This window comes from Myxocyprinus asiaticus, chromosome 15, assembly GCF_019703515.2.
Source record: "Myxocyprinus asiaticus isolate MX2 ecotype Aquarium Trade chromosome 15, UBuf_Myxa_2, whole genome shotgun sequence".
In the NCBI taxonomy this organism is placed as follows: Eukaryota; Metazoa; Chordata; class Actinopteri; order Cypriniformes; family Catostomidae; genus Myxocyprinus; species Myxocyprinus asiaticus.
In genome coordinates this window covers 15038664-15055962 of record NC_059358.1, presented here as the reverse complement: position 1 = coordinate 15055962, position 17299 = coordinate 15038664, and the positions used below count along the sequence as shown (strand labels likewise).

General features: G+C 40.3%; 2 protein-coding genes across 9 annotated transcripts in view; one reads left to right on the top strand and one right to left on the bottom strand.

Annotated features, from left to right (window-relative positions):
• LOC127453286 (receptor-type tyrosine-protein phosphatase U) overlaps positions 1-4149 on the bottom strand; it is a 330391-nt gene extending 326242 nt beyond the window's left edge. For all 8 annotated transcript variants that reach the window (XM_051719543.1, XM_051719544.1, XM_051719545.1 and 5 more), the window contains exon 1: positions 3938-4149. In XM_051719543.1, coding sequence (XP_051575503.1) covers positions 3938-4007 — 70 coding nt within the window. In that variant the 5' untranslated portion in view covers positions 4008-4149. The remainder of the gene's footprint in view (positions 1-3937) is intronic.
• Positions 1-17299, top strand: part of LOC127453288 (mitogen-activated protein kinase kinase kinase 5-like) — a 422352-nt gene that overhangs the window by 178320 nt on the left and 226733 nt on the right. The gene's annotated exons all lie outside the window — the stretch shown is intronic.

Genomic DNA, 17299 nt, shown 5'->3' with positions numbered 1-17299 from the left:
GCATACAGTCGCCAATCCTAGCATACCGAAACTATCGGAAACATCATGCCGACTTCACGTGTGATCATGTTGGACAATTAATAGTCTCTTTTAGGGCTTTCACAATTAATTGTCATATAAACTGTCATATTTCTTAAGGTGCATATGTGCTTTATAAACCTTAAGAAGTCATTTTTACATTTTTAACTTCAAATATATTAAACAAATAATAAAATAGGGATATATGATTTCCTTTTAAGGCTTTAAAAACTTATGAATGACCTGAAAAATGTTCAGGCCTACTCGTATGACTTACTTTCTTCTGTGGAACACAAACAAACATATTCAAGTCAATGGGGTCCAAATATTTCAAGGTCCAAAAAGGGCATAAAGGAAGCATAAAGCAATCCATGCAACCCAAGTGGTTTAATCCATGTCTTCTGAAGCGACAATCTTTTAAAATGTAGGTTATTCACTAAAAATCTTGATTTCCACAGTCTCTTTGGCGCTTTCATGAGAGATGTTTGCACCAGAGGACATGGATTAAATCACTCGAGTCATATGAATTACTTTTATGCTGCCTTTATGTCCTTTTTGGAGCTTGAAAATTTTGAATCCCATTGATTTATACTGTATGGACAAAAACATATCCTACATCCTTCAAAATATCTTTATTTGTGTTCGTAGAAGAAAGAAAGTCATAAGAGTTTGGGACCGCATGAGGGTGAGTAAATGATGAAAGAACTGTAATTTTTGGGTGAACTACCCCTTTAAGTCTTAAAAACATAAACAGTAGCTTTCCATGTTCTGGGCTTGCTCAGCTACTGCAGTGCAGTATACATATGCATCTCTGAAAATGGATATCACCTTGATGCACACATGTCATGCTCTGTACTACAAGTAAAAGTTGCAGTGTAAGCTATCTAAGCTGGACAACTGACAATCCAATACACCTGAGGAAGCAAATTAGGCACTGGAGAAGATAGGCCTACTGGTAGATAAATCTTAAACAAAAAAATATTTTCCAAACATGGTTGATAGCTTATATATTATATTAAATATATATTATATATTACATATAGGCCTATGCGCACAATATTTACCCCTTACTCCTAATCACAGACTGATTTTGAGTAAAAATAGCATAGAATTGGCATTTTAATTTCAGCATTTCTGTAACAATCTCATTTGCTATTATTACATTGTATATAATGTATATAATGGTATTATATCGGCCAATATTTATATATTTATATTATCTAAATATTTAGCATTGGCCATTTGAAGACCCAAATCGGACCCATTTTCTCCTTAGCCCACAGTATATACAGTATCATATGACTTCATTTCAACTAATGCATGATGATTTCCAGATGCATGATGCTATTACTGTAGAATACAACAGAGCTGCAAAAACCGACACAGAGCAGTGCATGTCAATTCTCCAGAGACAGCCATCTGCAAAAGCAGCCCATTCTGTTTTAGCCTTTGTATAATTATCGTCATGTGCTTTAATTATTTCCCTAATTCGAACTATTCATCATAATGATGTGCTTCGTTCTTATTATGAAAGACATTTGCTTGTGTCAGTTCCAGCACAGCGACACAGTTTGGATTGTGACAGTGTTTTTTGGACTACGACAGCATCTCTGATTATGAACAGGGGAACAACTAATAAAATAAAATATCCTTGAAAAGTGAAATAAATCTAAATCTTGATTAACAGGACTGCTGATTCAAATGCATTTTCAAAACAGAAGTTCAATTGTCTAAAGCCAGCAATATTGTCAAGGTAACCTTACCAGCAAATTAATACATTTTTAATTGGTTAGTGTTTTTTTTTCCATGAACCATGCAGATTCATTTTAGATGAAATCATCAATGCTTATAATAAAGTTCATCCATTCATTGTTAGTTGATGCATAGATCATGATGGGAGTGCATGCAGCCCAACAGGGAGGGTGAGAAGAGCTGAAAATGATGTAGGGGCATGGTAACAATGCCTGTATTCATTTCACATCAGGTCACTCATCACTGCCTTCTGTCAACCGGTCCATAGGAAAAACAAAGAGAAAAACAGTGACGGAAACAGCAGCCGAGCACAATAAGAGTGGATTACACTGTGTAAGTCCAGCAAGAAACAACAAAAACCAGGATTAGACTGAACAGCTGAAGAACAGAGGGAATGCACATACCGCAGCAGTAGTCACACAACCCTACAGCTACATGACAGCTTGCTAAATGGAAGCCATTTAGTTAACTGGAAAATCAATAACTTCCTCAAACGGATCATGATTGTTTGTCAAGTTTCTTGGGCAAATCATGCGATGTGTTTCCTGGCAGCTCGGAGGGAGTGGTCCATTATGGACATACTCACACTGCACCCTTTAGTTTTCTGTGCCTGCTCTGTCTTCAAACAGCCCATTGACGGTGTGGAGGAAGCAGTACATGAGTGTACATCTGTGTGTGTGGAGGGGGGGCAGGGAGTAATTTGTGATGTGTATAAACCCAGCAGAAAAAAAATTAAACCACCCTGCTGAAAAAAGCCAACCTAAGCTAGGGTTCTGGGCAGTTTTAAACTGGTCAGACTGGGAGATCAAGTGTCCTCCCAAGGTGTGTGGTGGGGGGGGACTGCATTCAGTCTGTTAGACCAGCATTAATTGGTTTTGGCTGTTTTTTCAGGAGGGCAACCTTGGCTGGTTTGCTGGTTTTTGCTAGTCTTCCAGGCTAGAGACCAGATTGACCAGCATGGCCAAGCTGGGAGACCATTTTAAACCAGCTAAATCCAGGCTGGTAGAGATTTATATTTCCAAAAGGAAATACCACAAATATTATCATCAATATCATCAATGGAACACCTGCTGTAGGCTAAATCCACAGTACAAATAACATGATGGAGACTCATTTTAATGTGCACAATTTGCATTTGTAAATTCTCTTTATACAAATGTGATTTGTGACTGCTTGCCAAGTTTTTAGAGCTTCTCATTTGGAAAGGCTGACCGGTCATAGATGATAGAAAGCAATATCGTGCTCTCAGTGCTCGAGATCCCTCACACAAGACCTTAAATGACAGATTTCTTATAAACTAATGAACTCATAAACAAGCTGTAATAAGTCATTTACAAGCATTACAACTTAACCCGATATATGCAAGCACATTTTAGCCAGCAAAGAACTGCGCAACCGGGTGAATATAAAGGGGTTCCGTTTCAGTCACTGTACTCCACTCCCTCCGCATTTATTCTGCTGACAGAAGATGCCCAATTAATAAGCGCACATATTAGCCAGAAAACGTATAACTTCTAGTGTGAAAATGTGTGACACGATGATGCATTTATCATTGTAGTTTTACAGGTATCGCGGAACAGGCACAAGCAATATTCAAATTGAAAGATTTGAATTGCAATATGAAAAGTTAATGCACTATATATTGTAAAGCCTTAATGCTGACATCGATTCGATAAATAAAAACGCAAATGTATAAATCATCTCAGTGTTCGCCTCGTGCACCCACAAACAATAATTCTTTACCACTCACTTATAACTTCGCAGTTGAGACAAAAAACTTCTGTTTACTTTAAAAGAACATGTTTTAACCGTGGTTTCAAGTAAAGTACGATTGAAAACCCCCCAGTTTCTGAATGCATACCGCGCTGATCAAGTCGGTCTTGAAAACGGAGGCAATTGTGTCAGACTGGCACCTAACATCAACATCAACATCAACATATCCAGTGACAATATTAAAAAAATACTACAGCCCAAAACACACTGTAAGCTTCTGGTGGCATTATTAGACAAGTTATACAGTTTCAAAATACAACTGAGCCTCTTTTGCTGTGATGAAAACTAGCTTAAATGCTTGTTTACACAAGGTTAAATGTTTCTCATATCCTCAGAACACACGCAAGTTTGAAAGTGAGCAGCCTCAACTTCAAACAAACGGAACTTTCTTTACCTGTTGGTCCCTCAACGCTATCGGCGTGAATCTGAACAGCCAGAATCAAGAGAAATGCGCAGGTATTCATTTTATGCTCTTAGTCCAGATGGGAAAACAAGTCGCAATCATTTCAATGGCTCCAGCAGTTTGGATGGTGAAGTTGCGAGTGAACCGACTCCCGTTCATCGATTCCCGAAATCCAGCCGAAGAGCAGTTCAGAGTCGCGTGAAGTGCTATGGGGGCAGCAGGACGATCTGTTCAAACAGACGTCAGGATAAACAGTTCGAACCGTTGTTTCTTTCTCTCCGAGCGCACTTTTGAGTGTGCGTAGTGGAGCCTACTTGAAAGTGTGCGAATGACGCCCCCATGCGGTGCTTTCAAGAAGTTCACAGAGCAAATTTAATCCCAACGTGCACCTTTAAAAATCCTGGCGTTCTCAGTCATATGTTACATTGTGATTCAGAGTTTAATCTGTTTAACCTGATAGGATACCGAGGACTGCCATCTTCTACAACTTACCTTTAATAAGAAATATTAAAAAGAAGTAACTTCTTCAAATAGGACATTTACTGATATGATTTATTATGGTTAATAAAATGAAGAAGGGTTTGCCTACTCTGCCACATACTGTGTAGGCTATAATTCTGAGGAAGCATTAGAATAGAACAGAATAGAATAGAATAGAATAGAATAGAATAGAAGCTTTTATTGCCACACCACATGGCCATTGAAAAGTGTTGCAAGTACAACAGTGTAACATACACATGCACATGATCAAATGCATATTAATATGTGTAAGACAATATAATATGCATTACAATGTAAGATAAAACAATATAAAATACAGTATACAGTATGATCATTATACAATGAATTTCAAGATACAATGCCAATGTAATTGTGATGCATTGCAGGCAGATTATAGATGGGTGAGAGAGGAAATGTGAGGCCTGAGTAAAGACTGATATGCTGGAGTAGTAATGTTATAAAATCGAGTAAAAATTGACTTTGCCACTGACCATAATCATACAAGAAATATATGTTTACCACATGTATGGGACTGATACCCACTTTTGATAAAATGCTTTAGAAATTACTCTTCCTTTTCCAAGCAATTTCAAGCCATTGTGCCAAGCTGACTTTCACACCGTAGGTTTCCAGTTCCTAGAACAATAGCCATTTCCAGGCCAGCAACCTCTGGAGTGCAAGATACTGAGCATCTTCTTATCTACTCAGTCCTACAGGTTGGATGGATTTGTGTTAATCTGTTTAGGCTCAACAAAGGAAGGACTACATAATGAGCCATGAATAGAAGCAACAGGGCCAAGCTGGAGCTCAGATGCTCACGGTCCTGCCATGTCCCACAGCCAGCAAGGATGGCAGGCGCAGATAACCACACATTAATCCATTCACATTTCTCATACCAATATAATTTCACACAGCAACAGTTCAACCCTTTTTCCTCTCTCACAATCAGGTTACTTATTACATATTCACAGTGGAGGATTCCAACAGCAGAAAAGCAATAGGATATTCTGTTATTAAAGGGTAAAGATCACCAAAAGAAATAAATTCTCAGGTATTCATATAAATATTCATGTAAAATATTCTTGTAAAACAAGACAAAAATACTGATTGAAATCTTTTTCCACGGCCTGAGAAAACCATTAGATTTTCCTACATTAATTGTGCCTTAAGTTTGGCTATTATCCCTAGGAATAGTCACTAACTATGCTGATCCTGCAGGCAGCTGTATCCAAATAGGCCTATGTGATCTCAACGGAACAACACAGAGTAGAGGCACAAATAACTGCATGACCTTGCTCAGTCATTGTTTGGTGGGGCACTGTGCAGTGGTTTATCATTTGTTTAGGTGTCCCACGTGAGCATCAGGACTGGGCCTGTATAGTATTACGAAGGGTGAGTCAGCCAGGTACGCTCTCCTCCACAAAATTACATATGAGTGCTGATATGGGAGTCCCCAGTACAGCCACAAACCTGTTTTTGCAGTAAATGACAAAAGAGTGATGGACTGTGCCAAGTTTTATTCAATTCCAGTGGAATGTGAGAGGATTATGAAGAGCTGCTCGCACCTAAGACTGGATTGCAAGCGTGTCTGTGCAGTGTATAGGGAAAATTGTACTAAGAATAAACACAAGGTGTAAATTCCACAGAGAAACTTTACATGAATAGACATTCCTATTGACATGATTATAAAAAAGAATTTGATTTATTGAGAAAATATTTTTCTATTATAAAATAGAAACATCTGAAGGTTGTGAACAGAATAAAAAGAGCTTAAAGAGAGCAGAATTATCTCAATTTAAACCATTCAAACTTCAATGGATTGTAATCTGTCTGGGAAACAGATATGTGCACTCATTTTTTTAGGCGGTCAGACCATCTTAGCCAAGCTGACTTAAATGTTTCATTGCCATCTGGTGGTAAAAATTCAGAATACAAATAGGATCAATGCATTAACATGGCTAGCTAACCATGGATTTGGCTCATTATCAGTCAACATCCAGGCCATACGGGGGGGGGGGGGGGGGGGGGGGGTTGGCCAGCCGCACCTCTCCGTCCCAGCATCCTGTATCCACTCCTATCCGTTTTTATATCCATGCGCCAATCCACAATGAATACAGTATAATAATCTAAAAATATGTATGATCATCAATTCTATAACCCGCAAAGTAATCACCTTATTTTTCATTGTGTCACAATGAGATTTTAAAGGAATATTCTGGGTTCAATACAAGATAAGCTCAATCGGCAGCATTTGTGGCATAATGTTGATTACCACAAAAAATTATTTCGACATGTCCCTCCTTTTCTTTATAAACCAAAAATGGATGTTACAGTAAGGCACTTAAAATGGAAGTGAATGGGGTCAATTTTTGGAGGGTTTAAATGCATAAATGTGAAGCTTCTCATTTTATAAAAGCACTTACATTCATTCTTCTGTTAAACTTTGTGCTGTTAAGTTGTTTAAATAGTCATTTTTACAGTCGTTTTAGGCTTTGTTGACATGTCATCGTCATGGCAACGAAGTTGTAAAATTGGTTATAACTTTACACAGAAAAGGTTAATAAGCAAATTTTATCACACTAAAATCATGTTAACACGCATATTGTTTATGTCTTGTGTCTATACATTTGAAACAGCGAGTATTTTAACGTTTACAAATTGGCCCCCATTAACTTCCATTGTAAATGCCTCACTATAATTCAGACTCTTGCTTTTTTTAAAGTAAAAGAGGGACAAATCAAAATAAATTTTTGTGGTAATCAGTATTATGCCACAAATGCTGTCGATTGAGCTTAACTTGTATTGAACCCGGAATATTCCTTTAAGGTAACTGGTGAACATTGTTTGGATGCATTGTAGTTGAAAACACTTATATGTAAAAAAACTTTTTTTTAAATTTCTGCTCAAATATCAAACCAAAGTAAAACACAGGACTTCTATGCTTAAAAATCAGAGTGCAATATAGAAACAATCGTACAGGCTACTGTATATTAATTGGTATATAAAAAGTGATCATTTATACAATCTCTGCATCAAGGACAGCCATGTCCCTAAATGTTTGTTGAGAGTTTGACATTCTTTCTCTCAGGGGAAAAGGAAATGTGCATATACATTTACATTTAGTCATTTAGCAGATGCTTTTATCCAAAGCAACCAAAAAATGTATCCAAAGAATTAATCCAATGCAGTCAAATGAATTGTGCTCTCCCTGCAAAGTATTCAAAGTACATGAATTCTCAGGACACTGCATATCTAATACTTCATAAAATGAAAAGTCAACTACTTTTCACTTGTCTCATTTTCTCTCCCTTTCTTATTCCAAGCACTGAAATTGTCTATAGCCCTCTGTTATTTGCCCTGTTTTTTTTTTTTTTTTTCAGACTTATCCCTGACAATACTAACATCACCAAACCAAAAATCACAGGACTTAATGACTACAGACCTGTTGCCCTGACATCTGTGGTCATGAAATCATTTGAGGGACTGGTGTTTGCCCACCTGAAGAACATCACTGGACCCTTTCTAGATCCCCCTCAATTTGCTTATCGAGCAAACAGGACTGTGGATGATGCAGTCAACATGAGATTTCATCATATCCTGCAACATCTGGACAGACCAGGGACATCTGCAAGGATCCTTTTTGTGGACTTGAGTTCGGCTTTCAACACCATCATCCCAGCTATACTCCAGAATAAATTACACCAACTCTCTGTTCCCATGTCTATCTGTCAGTGGATTACCAGCTTTCTGACGGACAGGCAACAGCTTGTGAGACAGGGGAAACTCACTTCTAGCACCTGTACAATCAGCACTGGTGCCCCCCAGGGATGTGTGCTCTCCCCACTACTCTTCTCCCTCTACACCAATGACTGCATCGCCAAGGACCCCCCGTCAAGCTCCTGAAGTTTGCAGACGACACCACTGTCATCGGCTTTATCCGAGATGATGATGAGTCTGCATACAGAAGGGAGGTTGAACAGCTGGCTGTCTGGTGCAGTCAAAACAACCTTGAGCTGAATATGCTCAAAACGGTGGAGATGATTGTGGACTTTAGGAGGACTCCCTTCACCATTCTAAACAGCACTGTGGCAGCAGTGGAGTCATTCAGGTTCCTGGGCACTACCAACTCACAGGACCTGAAGTGGGAGACACACATAGACTCCATTGTGAAAAAGGCCCAGCAGAGGTTGTACTTCCTTTGCCAGCTGAGGAAGTTCAACCTGCCACAGGCGCTGCTGATACAGTTCTACTCAGCAGTCATTGAGTCTGTCCTCTGCACTTCACTAACTGTCTGGTTTGGTTCAGCTAGGAAATCAGACATCAGAAGACTACAAAGGACAGTTCAGACTGAGACAGTACACTTCCAGAGTGAGGAAAAAGGCTGGAAAAATCTCTCTGGACCCCACTCACCCTGCCCATTACCTTTTTGAGCTGTCTTTCCCTCAGGCTATCCATCTCATGAACAATTAAATTGACCCATTGAGCAATGACTATGTGGAATACACAGTTTAGTCTTTTTTATATTTATCCAACACATCCAATCTCTTCTGCCATTTCATTCCTCTGAAGAAAAAAAAAAACATTTACACTGTACATAACAGATGTGTATTTGCACTGTACATAACAGATAACAGATTTGTATTAGATTGCATTACGTATGTGTATGTATGTATGTATGTGTGTGTCTGTGTGTGTATGTACATATGTGTATAACGTCGTATCTATTATAAATCACACAAAACACAAGGCCATGTACAGTATTTAACACACTCATTCATTCCAACACATGACAGCTGCAGTAAATTACTGCATCGAATAAGTTAAGTAGAACTAGTGAGCCTTAAAGGTGAAGTGTGTAATTTCTACTGAACTAGCGGCACCAAAAGGAATGACAAAAATAACGACTGTTTTCAAACAAGTTTCCGAAACACTCTCCCCATTTGCCATTGATTGGTCAACAGATAGCCCTGCCCCAAACTAAATCCCCAGTCACACTAGGCTTTTAGCATGCAAAATTATTTCGGACATCGCAATGGACCAGTATATGATGTCATGCGCAAGGGCTTCTGGTTTCAATAAACAATAAATTAAAAATAACAAATATATTCAAAATGTTGGAATGTACTGTCTACTCACTTTACAGCAACAACAAAAACAACACACAAAAAAATACACTGAAATTTCTTCGCATTAGCTTGCGTTTCCGGTCTGCCATTTTTGGATGTATTTTAATGGGAGTGAATGGAGAGCAAAATGTAGTGTTAACGCCATTTGTTGAGCCGATGTTGCTGTGTAGGGCTGTTTTGATGGCCTCACAGAGCCACAGTGTTTAATCATTTCAGGGGGAAAAGACTGGCTTACATATAGTTATCTCTGCTTATTACACAGCTCTCTGGAATACTCGATTATGATTGCTCATTGGCGCCATCTAGTGGTCTGATATCTCTGCGTAACAACCGCACATCCTCTATCAGGCAGCTCATCCGGGTAATGTGAGCCATCTTTCCTGCTTCTCGGATTACTCTGCGATTTCTACAGGTAAGCTAATAAAATAATTTTAACTCAAACCAATGTTTCATGTGCATTTAGTAGTCTTGTAATAGGCTATGAGGCTATAATAGAATGAGCAGAATGAGCAGTCAGACATTCATTCATTATAAAATAAACACCTACAGAACTCTGACATAAACCAGAGGTGGATTTCAGCTGTTTAAGCTTTTTATTCTTCTCATATAATTACATAATTTCAATGCAATTCAATGTTTCATGTCCATTATTTTTTTTTTTTTATTTGGTTAGAGGCCATGAAATAAGTGGGATAATGTCCAGTCAGACGGATGTTATCGCAAAATAAACCCCTTCAGGGTGATACAAGACCCTCTGCTTCACATCGGGGACCCTTACATATTAAGCTGGGCTAGAAGAAAGTATTTTAACATCAAGAAAATTACACACATCTCCTGTAAATATACAGTATACTAAAACAGTAAAGAGTTTTATTGTCTACAGAGGTGGAATACTACAACACAAGCAATTCATCATAAGAGACAACATTAGAAGTGCAATTCTAGAAGACTATGCATTTGAAACCTTCTATTATAATGCTGAACTACAACCAAGATACTTTAGAATATAAGATAACTATTACAGCAACGTTTTGTGTGAGTGTAAATGTCAAACAGTTATGACTGATTACTGCCCACCTGCCACTTGTAGAGAGGCCTGCTCACTGCGGCACTCTATCCCTCTTAAAATGGACAGTAGCTCAGAGCGAATAGTGGACACCAGCTCACACATAAGCCCCATCTCTACTATACCCCTCCTCAAACTCAGATTCACATCTGAAGCAATGCCATAAACACACGTACAATTCAGAAATCTAAATGCAACATGACGCGTGATGTGTATTTTTGTTCTTTCATCCTCTCTCACACTCACCAGACAACTTGTCTGTGTGCATTTGGCTCTCTCCAGTGGTTGCTATGGTAACAGGTGTCACCTGGAATGGGCAAGGCTCCACTATAAATTTCTTCAGATGTCTCCTCTGCCATGCTCACCTAACCATCACCTGGAGAAAACAGTAAACATCACACCAGGGTTTCCATTTCATTTCACCAATGATTTTAAATGTTTTTTTCATAATTTTTTTCAGGTGTTTGTAATTACTGGCGGCATCCCTGACAGAGGAAACTTTTTATTTTTTTAATTTATTTATTTTTTTATTTTTGTCACATTATACACTTTGAACATATACAGTGAAATTCTTTTTTTCGCATATCCCAGCTAAGCTGGGGTCAGAGCGCAGGGCCATGGTATGGCGCCCTGGAGCAGATAGGTTCAAGAGTCCTGAGGAGCACTGGAGCAGGCTATGAGGGAGTCGTGTGCTGTTGACGAACTGCTCAGATTTAGTGCTCCAGCATGAGTTACTGCACACTGTGTCATGCTGGTAGAAATCAATCTGACCAGAATCCATCTTTTTCCTGTTGTAACGTATGCTGGATCTGCTGACAATGATGACGATGACGAGGACGTGAAGATGAAGAACCCAAGTGCAGTTTATTTAGAGAACGTGAACTCCAATAACCCTGACTACAAAACAAAACATGAACATGGACTTGACTTGACAAACACATACCATCACATACAATACTCGACAAATAGACAATGCAAACATGAGGGCTTAAATACAAGACATGGGAGAACATAAACCAATGAACAAACAGAACTGATAACAATAAACCAATGAAAACTTGACACATGAACATAGAGGGAAAACAGAAATCACAAACAGGAACTAGGGAAACAGGAACACATGACATGAAACAGGAACTAGAATTTCAAAATAAAAGACATGAATCTACAGAATACACCTGACATATCCCCCCCACTAAGGGGTGGCTCCTGACACCCCAACACAAACAAAACACGTAATACATGACATAATTCAAAGTTCTGTAGGGAGCGGGGGGTGGGGGTGTCTTGAGGTGTGGGGCGTGGCGTGGCGAGAAAGGGAGAGGGGCATGGGACCAGGGCAAAGTCCGTGGGAGGTGAAGCCATGAGAGGTTCGAGGGGCGGAGCCATGGAAGGTGGAGCCTTGAGAGGCTCAAGGGGCGGAGCCTTGGAACATGGTGCCCGGAGAGTAGCCGAAGACTCGAAGGGCCAGGGTGGAGCCGATGGCAGGGAGGACCAAGGCGATGCTAGAGGCTCGGAGAGCCAAAGCGGAGCCAGGTGACCAACAGACCAAGGAGGAGCCACAGGGACGAGGGACCCCGGCACAGCCGACAGGCTGAAGGACCGTAGTGGAGCTGAGGGAACGCCGAGATGAGGCAATGTCGAGGGACCGACAGGCCAAAGCAAAGTCCAGGGCTCAGAGGGTCCAGGCGGGATCGGAGGGCCGAAAGTTCCCCTTGCCTGCTCAGGAGAACTAAAGGTGGGTATAAGGGTGGGAACCATCTCCAGGTCCCACTGCTCAGGTGTGGCTGTGACATGGCATGGAGCAGGCTGAGGCGTCGCTGTGACGAGGCATGGAGCAGGCTGAGGCGTCGCTGTGACGAGGCATGGAGCAGGCTGAGGCGTCGCTGTGACGAGGCATGGAGCAGGCTGAGGCGTCGCTGTGACGAGGCATGGAGCAGGCTGAGGCGTCGCTGTGCCGTGGCATGGAGCAGGCTGAGGCGTCGCTGTGCCGTGGCATGGAGCAGGCTGAGGCGTCGCTGTGCCGTGGCATGGAGCAGGCTGAGGCGTCGCTGTGACGTGGGACTCTGGCTCGGCGGCGGCCATGTCGTGGGACTCTGGCTCGGCGGCGGCCATGTCGTGGGACTCTGGCTCGGCGGCGGCCATGTCGTGGGACTCTGGCTCGGGATCCGCCTCCCCCACAGTGAACGGGGAACCGATGAATCGAAGGGCGTGGCATGGAGCAGGCTGAGGCGTCGCTGTGACGTGGTATGGAGCAGGCTGAGGCATCGCTGTGACGTGGCATGGAGCAGGCTGAGGCGTCGCTGTGACGTGGGACTCTGGCTCGGCGGCGGCCATGTCGTGGGACTCTGGCTCGGGATCCGCCTCCCCCACAGTGAACGGGGAACCAATGAATCGAAGGGCGAGGTCGATATATTGAGCCAGACTGAGGGAACTGCGATCGCCAGGCATCAAAAAAGAAATGGACTCATTTAGTCCAAATCTAAAACAACCCTTGAGGGCAACCTCACAGAAGTCTACCTGGCTGGCTAGACCGCAGAAGTCCTCAGCATAGTCCTCCAGAGGACGATTCCCCTGACGTAAGCGCAGAAGTGAAACTGCTGGGTTCATGGTTGGTTGAGTATTCTGTAACGTATGCTGGATCTGCTGACAGTGATGACGATGACGAGGACGTGAAGATGAAGAAACCAAGTGCAGTTTATTTACAGAACGTGAACTCCAATAACCCTGACTACAAAACATGGACTGGACTGGACTGGACTGGACTGGACTGGACTGGACTGGACTGGACTGGACTGGACTGGACTGGACTGGACAAACACATACCATCACATACAATACTCGACAAATAGACAATGCAAACATGAGGGCTTAAATACAAGACATGGGAGAACATAAACCAATGAACAAACAGAACTGATAACAAGATAATTAAACAATAAACCAATGAAAACGTGACACATGAACATGGAGGGAAAACAGAAATCACATGACTAGGGAAACAGGAACACATGACATGAAACAGAAACTAGAATTTCAAAATAAAAGACATGAATCAACAGAATACACCTGACACCTGTGAGGAGGACAGAAAGTAGAGACAGAGGTAAAGCAAAAGAGAGAGATAATATTGACCTAAAAATTTCAAACAACATCTGTCACTATGTATCTGTGTAGAAGGAAATTGAAAAAACAGAACTAATTTAAACTTATTTAAAAACATACCATGGCCTAGTTTTGACCTATAATATAACTATGACTAACCAGTCCTGGACAGAATGTGTGGAATGGACTCAATATGGTAAAAAGAGCTGAGAGATTTATAATCTTGGTTGTAGCTGGAAGCAATAGATCTTCATATGGAAATCTGCAGAGTACTGCAAGTTCAGTCCCATGTGGGCCTGACGATAATCAACAAAACCAATGAACTGAATCATGTAACAAAATAACGGATGCTCTGTTTAGCAGAATAAGGACAGAATGAGCATAACAGTATGTCAGCACAAGTGAGGAGGACAAGTGAGTACAAAGAAAAATAATGTTTTATGCAAACATTGAGACTTTGGCAAAGAATAGTCTTTTCAAACATGTACAGTAGGCAGGATTGTGGTTTGTGAGAATACCTAAGCATGACTCCTCCAAGTCTAATAGCTCTCTTCCAGTCCTGTAGTGTAGCTTTACCAGCAAGCTGCACAAACTTCTTTGGGCTGATTAGCTGATCGTTGAACTGCAGAACAGAGCAGATAGTATCTTAATGTTGAAAGACAGAACTGTAAAACTTGTAATTAATAGAGTGTTGAGTTTGTGATGACAAAATTTTAGTAAAATGGGTGTCAAATTACCTTAACCATTTTTTTGTACAGGTATATACAGTAAATAACATATAGTAGCCTATTGTTTTAGAATTTTTAAAACAACTATAAAAATATGAGAGTGAACCTTGACACATTTGACATTGATTCCTAGTCACACAAACTTCTTGAAGAGAAGCACTGCCTTGCTGTCAAAAAAATATGGTAACAGTATATTCAAAGAAATATAAATCCTCAGCTATTATCAAAACAAGATGATCATATAACATTTCAGAACATTACACTACAGCTGGAACAACAACAACAGAACAAAAGCATCAGTCATTATATACCTGTTCAAGGAATATTTCACCCAAAAATTTACTCACCCTCATGCTATCGTTTCTATCGTTTCTTTGTTTCTGCTGAACACAAATGAAGCTATTTAGAAAAATATCTCAGCTCTGTCGGTCCATTCAATGAAAGTGAATGGTGACCAAAACTTAAAAGCTCCAAAAAGCACATAAAGGCAGCATTAAAGTAATCCACATGACTCCAGGGCTTAAATCCATGACTTCAGAAGTAATATGATAGTTGTGGGTGAGAAACAGATCAATATTTAAGTCTTTTTTATTTTTTTTTTATTTTTTTTACTATAAATGTCCAGATTCACTTCCACATTCTTCTTTTGTTTTTGGCAATTCACATTCTTCGTGCATATCACCACCTACTGGGCAGGTAGGAGAACTTATAACAATAACATCAACAATCAGGGCTAGAGGGTCTGGGTAGCTCAGTGGTAAAATACGTTGGCTACCACCCCTGGAGTTCGCTAGTTCGCTAGTTCAAATCCCAGGGTGTGCTGAGTGACTCCAGCCAGGTCTCCTAAGCAACCAAATTGGCCCAGTTGCTAGGGAGGGTAGAGTCACATAGGGTAACCTCCTCGTGGTCGCTATAATGTGGTTTGTTCTCGGTGGGGTGCATGGTGAATTGAGCGTGGTTGCCGCGGTGGATGGCGTGAAGCCTCCACACGCGCTATGTCTCCGTGGGAACGCGCTCAACAAGCCACGTGATAAGATGAGTGGGTTGACTGTCTCAGACGCGGAGGCAACTGGGATTTGTCCTCTGCCACCCGGACTGAGGCGAATCACTATGCAACCACAAGGACTTAGAGCGCATTGGGAATTGGGCATTCCAAATTGGGAGAAAAAGGGGAAAAATCTCCCCCCCCCCCCCCCCCCAAAAAAAAAAAAAACAATCAGGGCTAGATACAGAACATTAGCATTTTCTATTTCCGAATTATTATTATTTATTATAAGTAGTAGAATTGTTGGTGTGATTGTTCTCGTTGTTATTCCAAAATAAATACAATGTTCCTTAATTACTGGTAAACCTTGGTGTTAGTCACAACATAAAGATTTCGAAAGCTTTTTTCCCCCACTGTTTTTCAGTCGAAACACCATACTGCTTTAGTAATATTTCTCTTTTTTTTTAAATGATAATTCCTTAATTTTTGGTAGCATTGATCTAACCTTAACATCAATAATAACACAGTTGCCTCCAAAAAATAGTAGTGTATTACACAATTGCATCATGCATATGCATACTAAGAAGCATCAAGCACAGAATTCTTTACAGTGGAACACGAAAGATGTTAGGTAGAATAGCCTCAGTCACAATTAACTTTCATTGTACCTTTCTTCCATAGAATGAAAGTGAATGGTGTCTGAGGCTGTCACTCTGCCTAACATCTCCTTTTGTGTTCCACAGAAGAATCATAATACAGGTTTGGAACAACATGAGAGTGACTAAATAATGATAGAATTATTATTTTTGGGTGAACTATCCCTTTAACAAAACTGCAAACAGACTCTCTGTATTAAATTTTAGACATGTCTACACTACGCAACAAGTACCAAACCAAAAGGCACTTACAACCAATTGCTTGTACTTGCTTGTTTTGATTATTGGGGGGTTACCTCCCCCCTCCCCCCTGGAACCTACGCCCCTGCCTGGCCTCGATGTCTCTGTCATGGACTGCGCTTATTTAAGCCGGGCTTTCCTAGAGAAAGAATCTATTCTATTGCATTACTTTAGTATAGTATAGTATAGTATAGTATAGTATAGTATAGTATAGTAGCCTACAGCATAGCAAAGTTGTCTTATTAATATTTACCTTAAAATTTGTAGCTATAGAAATAGGAAAGGTTCCCGGGCCGTATTTTGTGTGCTGAGTTTACATTTATTATTTGTAGGGTGCAACGGGGCGGAAGGCCCTTCAGGGAAAAAAGGCACATTTGATTTTCGCCCGACACACTAAATAGCAACAAAACTTCCACAGGACTTCCCTAAACACCTGTTTGTCACTATGAACAGCAACATTTTCCTGATCCATGGTATTATTGCGTGCAGTGTCATAAGGTTAATTTTGGGGTCATTTGATCTAATATTTGATATTTTTTTAAATGTTGCAAATGTATGTAGCTAATGAAAATCCCTGAAATTATCACATTTATTTTGAGACAAAATACTAATTTGTCTTTTTTTTTTTTTTTTTATTGAAATGTGAATTAATCAAAAGTTGTTCAATACCTATCCAATATGGTGAAAGGATAGTATTTGGGGTAAACAAAAAATAAAAAGCCCCCCCTGTTATAGGGTCTAAAGGCCCCCATTAACACAATATTTTTCATAAGTGTGCAGGGGAATAGATTTGTTTAAAATGTTTAAAGTGGGCTCACATTGACTGATCTAATCACAATGGAGATTAATTTGTATATAGAATACTTGAGATGTTATGAAATGCAAAATGTGATTGAAATTGACAGGAAATGGTGCACCCTTTTGTAAAGTGGTTATTAAACATTAT